The sequence below is a fragment of the Gymnoscopelus braueri genome, assembly GCF_963280865.1.
Source record: "Gymnoscopelus braueri genome assembly, chromosome: 17".
NCBI lineage: Eukaryota > Metazoa > Chordata > Actinopteri > Myctophiformes > Myctophidae > Gymnoscopelus > Gymnoscopelus braueri.
In genome coordinates this window covers 24793430-24799582 of record NC_137617.1, presented here as the reverse complement: position 1 = coordinate 24799582, position 6153 = coordinate 24793430, and the positions used below count along the sequence as shown (strand labels likewise).

At 43.5% G+C, this 6153-nt stretch overlaps 1 protein-coding gene across 1 annotated transcript; it reads left to right on the top strand.

Annotated features, from left to right (window-relative positions):
* The first annotated feature begins 2661 nt into the window (after positions 1–2661).
* pgp (phosphoglycolate phosphatase) lies at positions 2662–5896 on the top strand. The gene is made up of 2 exons (XM_080455048.1): positions 2662–3544; positions 4246–5896. The coding sequence occupies exons 1-2, from the start codon at positions 2947–2949 to the stop codon at positions 4569–4571; spliced, it is 924 nt and encodes a 307-aa protein (XP_080311174.1). The 5' UTR covers positions 2662–2946; the 3' UTR covers positions 4572–5896.
* The last annotated feature ends 257 nt before the right edge of the window (positions 5897–6153 follow it).

The window sequence follows — 6153 nt, the reverse complement described above, 5'->3', positions numbered from 1 at the left end:
AATGTGTTTGTTAAATTGTTTGCAACCCTTCTAGAACACTTGGTGAATGTATCTTGGGTCCTGACTCCTGACACACTGGTTGAGAAACCCATTTTTATAGAGTCAGCGACTCTGCATGCAGTAGCACATGACCACCCTGTCAATCCTCTGAGGTTACCAGTATTTGTAATTCCTCAAAAAAGAAAAGAAAGACCCTTACTGCATCAAAAGTAATCAACAAACTACACTATAGAAACTGGTCAAACATTGGCCAGATTGTCAAATTATATAAGAAATAAGCAAACATTGTGAAAATAGCCGATCTACAAGCTCACAACACCTTGCAACTTACGCGAGGCGTTGTTGTGAGCTTGTAGATCGTCTATTTCCCCAATATTTATCTGTGGAGCCGAGTCAAACTAAATCGAATGCCTCAATTCTGACCATTCCAAGTGCTTGTCAGGGTGGGGGGTCCTCAGACTAGTTCAAATATGATTCTTTTGGTGTGTCACGGCCTGAAAAGGTTGAGAACCACTGAAATAACCTACAACCAATTAATGCGATAGTACCCAACAATGACCAGCAGAGGACACTAGAGACTGCATCACCACTGTTCTCATGTACAATGGGTGAGGGTGGGAGCAGAAGGTCATGCCAGGGACCAGGGTTGACGGAGTTTATTCATGTTTGTTGACCTGGCTGGGACCAGGAGAAGGGGGCAGCTGTTTCTCCCTCCCAGCAACGGACAAGTATCTACCATGTTTACATGGTTCATCACAACCAGTGTTGTAAAGTAACTAAGTACTGCATAATGAGTACTTTTACTTTTGGTACTTTATACTTTGATGTCAATACTTTTGTACTTCTACTCAGGTAAATCTCTAATGGTCAGTCGACTCTGTGGCGCAACGGTAGCGCGTCTGACTCCAGATCAGAAGGTTGCGGGTTCAAATCCCGTCGGGGTCAGTCTTTATTACTGCTATGCAACAAAAATGTGCAATGCCCTACAAAAAGTAGTGAAGGAGTGTAAAACCCTACGCACTTTCAAAGATGCCATAAAATAGTACCGTCAGGTGACCTCAATTCGACACTGGCCCCTGTAATAGTCATCATAACCAACCCTCCCCGCCCCTTTTTTCATTTTTTTACGGTACATATTTTAGTTTTTCTAATTTTTCAATTCTAAACTGTTTATATGATGTTCTGCATAGTAGTGTAAATCTGTCTGTCAGGCTCAGCCGCTAATCTTTAGCAGCAGTTCTGTTTTACTACACATACATGACTCACATTTACAGTGTAGCAGTCACTGAACAAAATTATTGGTTAATATTAAGTACCTGGGCGGTCCCCAGACCGAAAATCACTGCTCTACATTACAGGGTTCAACAACTAAAATACTTGAAAAGCCAGTAAACAGACAGAAAGACAGACTCACGTCTGTTATCAACATTGGATATAATTTCACATTTTCAAAATGGTAATAGGGATCTGACACGTGTTGGAACACTTATCTATTATGGTCACTTGTCAAATTATGTAACATGTTATATGGTTTATGATATATTAAATTGTTTCAAAGTAACCTCGCGTCACCTGGTTTCTATTTACTGTTCAGTGTTCAGATCCGGTCTAGAGCCCTCCTACTGTATCCGGTAATTTATACACAGTCACATATGCCAGTTCCGTATCCGCTCTACACCGGATATGCAAATGCTAAAGTGAATTGACCCCTGGTCTCTCAAAAGGAAGACGGTACAGGACGGTACCAGTGTTGCCGTGTCCGCTTATTATAAGCGACTTTGGGCTTGTTTTTCTGGTAAATTGCTTGTAAATATTGGTTAGTTGCGTTGCTTATTTGGGATTGTTCCCTCATGTTGTTTTAACCAGTGTTTCTCAAACATTTTCAAGTCAAGGACCCCTTGACGTATTTGTCTGCGGACCGCCATCCCATCTGAAAACACAGTGTCCCCCATACAAGATTTGTGTTGTTAAAATGTTTCACCAGTTTTCACTGGATTGTCAGCTACAAAGCCCGTAGTTCTCCAAACATGTACAAATGCAAAATATAAGGTGCTTACCCTTGTACCCCAAATGTTAACTCACTCTACGGTGTTTTAGTGCAATGTAATAATCCATATTTTTCAATAAATAAGTGTTTTAATCCCGTCTGTGGCCAATTCTGTCGGAAATCCCCAATGGGCGGTAGCGACGAAGCGCATTCCGGAATGAATTCCGCTTGAACTCAATGTAAACAGGAAGTAAACGAGGGGGGTAAAAGACAGACGGGATTCAAACACTTATTTATTGAAAAATATGGATTATTACATTGCACTTAATGCACTACTACACCGTAGAGTGGGTTAGCATTTGGGGCACAAGGTATAGCACCTTATATTTTGAATATGAAGGACTACGGGCGTTTGGAGCTGATAATCCAGTGGAAACTGGGGGGATGGTCGCTAAAACTCTCGTAGATTGAAAATGTCAGAATCAATTAAACACATCTACGAGAGTCTTAATCTAAGGCTAATTATGTGTAAAGGGCAGAGGGCTCGCTTCTTTTGGGCTTGTTTTCATAGACCCGGTTGCTTTTTTCTCTCGCCAAACCTGGCAACACTGGTACAGTACACACAGGTCGGTGGCATCATGTATTCTGTGACTTTGACCCCTTCCTGTCCCTTTAAGCCGGTGCGGAAGTATAAGGATCGATGTGACGTAATATATTGGGAGGCCAGGTCGGGCATATAGCTCAATGCTTTGCGTCACTACTATTAGTTACGTGTGTTGGACGTTTATAACGACTGCCTAAACCTCAACTACAGTCGTGACTCGTTAATAGTTTATTTTCTCAGACATTCTTGTGGTGGCTAGGAAACGTAACGCAACGTTACACCGCGAAGTGCGCGAACCCAGTGTTATTTTTGGACGGATCCAGGGCTGCACAGTGCACACGTTGTTTTTCCTCCAATGGCTGCATCAAAATGTACCAGACTGAGCGGCGCGTTGATAAAGGAGCTGCTGGACACCGTGGACAGCGTCCTGTTCGACTGCGACGGAGTCATCTGGAGGGGCGACCAGGCCGTCCCGGGCGCGCCCGAAGTTATCAACCTGCTCAAAAAGAACGGCAAGAAGGTGTTCTTCCTCACCAACAACAGCACCAAGACCAGGAAGATGTACGCGGACAAGATGGCCCTCATGGGATTTAACGTAACGCAGGACGAGGTGTTCGGGACAGCCTACTGCTCCGCCATGTACCTGAAGAACGTGTGCAAGCTGGAGAGCAGCAAGGTCTATCTGATCGGCAGCAATGCGTTGAAGCAGGAGCTGGAGATGGTGGGGATCCGGCAAGCAGGGGTGGGACCCGATCACATATCCGGGGCGCAGAGCGACTGGGCCAACGTGCCGCTGGACCCGGAGGTCAAGGCGGTGCTGGTCGGCTTTGATGAGCATTTCAGTTATATGAAGATCAACAGGGCCATGCAGTACCTCTCTAACCCGGATTGTCTGTTCGTGGGGACCAACACCGACAGCAGACTGCCCTTGGAGGGCGGCAAGTATGTGCCAGGTAAGGTTCAATATACAGTACTACTGTAAGTTCAATACAGACACCAGCATAGTTTTTAGCTGACACTCTTAGTATCCAAAGCATGCTGTTGTGGGACTTGCAGGACACAGCTTGAATGGTGACTAGTCCCTCTCAATTAACCACTTAAACCCTATATGGTTAACCAGAGTCCCCCAGGGCTCAATACTAGTGTCTTTTCTGTTTTGGGTTATTGTGGGGAAAGCTTTTGCTGAAAATAGCAGATCTACAAGATCTGATTGATTGATTGATGTACTTTATTTAGTAAGACATGAGAAACAGTACATGGAAGTACAATTCACAATACAAGGTCTACTAAACTGGATAACTCGTAAAGCACTAAGCTTGTTTAAAATGAGTTCCCACGCACACAAATCATGATGACATATAAGAGACAGACAGATATACACTACTATACTGAACGTCATACAATCAGTTTACAGCTTACTGGTATGAGACATAAGAAATATGTACAAGAGAAAAATATGTACAAGAGAAAAATATGTACAAGAGAAAAATATGCTATCTGCTGTAGATCTGCTATTTTCTGTGAAAACTTTCCCCACAATAAGGATGCTGGGGTGTAAGTGGTTAAGTTCATAAAAAGAAAGCAAGGGATGTCAGGTGTCATCATATTGTATTCTCTCCTTACTTACACCTCCTTATCCTTCCCCTCCTCTTAGGTACCGGCTGCCTGCTGCGAGCAGTGGAGACTGCTGCCCAGCGCCAGGCCCACACAGTGGGCAAACCCAACCGCTACATGTTTGACTGCGTGGCCTCCCAGTTTGGCCTGGAGAGCAGCCGCTGCATGATGGTGGGCGACCGCCTCGACACTGACATCTTGCTCGGCTCTAACTGCGGCCTGAAGACCCTGCTCACTCTCACGGGGGTCAGCACGGTGGCGGACGCCAAAGCCCACGAGAAGAGCGGCTCCCCGGAGCGACAAGGCATGGTGCCAGATTACTATGTGGACAGCATCGCGGACCTGCTTCCAGTCCTGCGGGGATAAGGCAGCAGAATGACCCTCCAAACTGTGGTGACTGGCTACTGTACGTGATAGCCTAGTTCAAACGAAAGACCCAATGCGTGGCTAGCCCATAGTAAACCAGAGTTTGCAGTCTCTTCTATTTGTCTTAATTTATTGATAGTCATCTCTATAGAGGAGTCACACCCATGCTGCCTAAGAGTCCTAATGCACTGGTGTGGCCGTCATGCAGGACAATGACTCAGGATTTTCAAAGACGACATCCAGGTTTTAGTATCAAGTATAGTTATTTCAGTTGTTATTAAAGTTGTCTAATTTAAAACGAATATGGAGAAAATTATTGACTACTCGATAGAACAATTAATCAGAGTATTGAGTGAACAGAATTGGACGATTTTAACAGTTGTTGGGGTGAAGTATATGTTACCTAACCTAAGCTAAGAAAAGAGGAAGAAAAGAGGAAGGTGTGTGTGTGCAACATCAATGTCCCCCTTGTGACATTGTGATGCAATTGTCCCTCTTAAGCAATGCTATCAAACACTGGGTGAATAAGCACATACCAAAGTCTCAACTGTTTCCAGTGTGGTCAGTTTCACCGTTCTTGTGTATTTGTTTAATCACATTCAACGCACTTCATTTTGACAGTACCTCATCAGGGAATAACTAAGCATTAAGCTGATTACACAGCATATGATATACTTGTACTGTATAACTTTTATGTCTGATGCAGTTTACTTCTAGCCCTCATCATGTAACATTTGACTCTGGTGTTTTAATATGTTTTTATGAGTTTGGTGCAGTGCCACTTAATTCAGTTGTACACAGCATTTACTTGTACTGTATGTAACTTTTCTGTCTGATGCAATTTACTTTTAGTCCTCAGAATGTAACCCACGACACTGTTATTATTTTTTATGGGTTGGTGCAGTGTGACGTAATTTAGTTAGACAATATTTTCCATGTAATTTTACTTCAACACTGATTAGCCTAATTCCATTCAAGGCCCAATGTGCAAGTCTTTTAAAGTATTACAATGTTAGAATTTCACAGGACCAAACAACTCTACTGGTCACAGTTCACCCAGTGACCAGTAGACACTGTTGTGGGACTCACAGCTCCACAACATGGCTCACAAGCAGAATTACTGTTCAATAAACATACCGTACATGATGCAAGACTTGGAAAGAATTATGCCATTTAACTTGAACTTCCGGATTGGGCTTTTTAATAAGTAATGCAATCTTTTTTATCATCCATACTGTACGTTCTAGTCCATTTCAGCAACAGTATTGTCCTTCACCCAAATCTAAAAACACTTGATCAAATTTTATAATAAAACCTACATCTAAGTTATGTGTTCTCTGTGGTATTGAGTCTAATGCAAACATGGCACCTTTTCCTTTTGAGTCCTGTGCCTAAAGTCACCTTGGGCTGTCATCGTTTGGATGCAGCAACAGTCCCTGCCTCATATCGCCAGTCCTGCGATGACAGAGACTGCTCAAGGTGCGCCTTGCTTTCCCCTTTGTTCATTGTCTGGTCTGGGTTTGCTGGCCAGTTGCTGTCACATGTTTTTTGATGTGTGACCGAGAGAGAGAGAGAGAGAGAG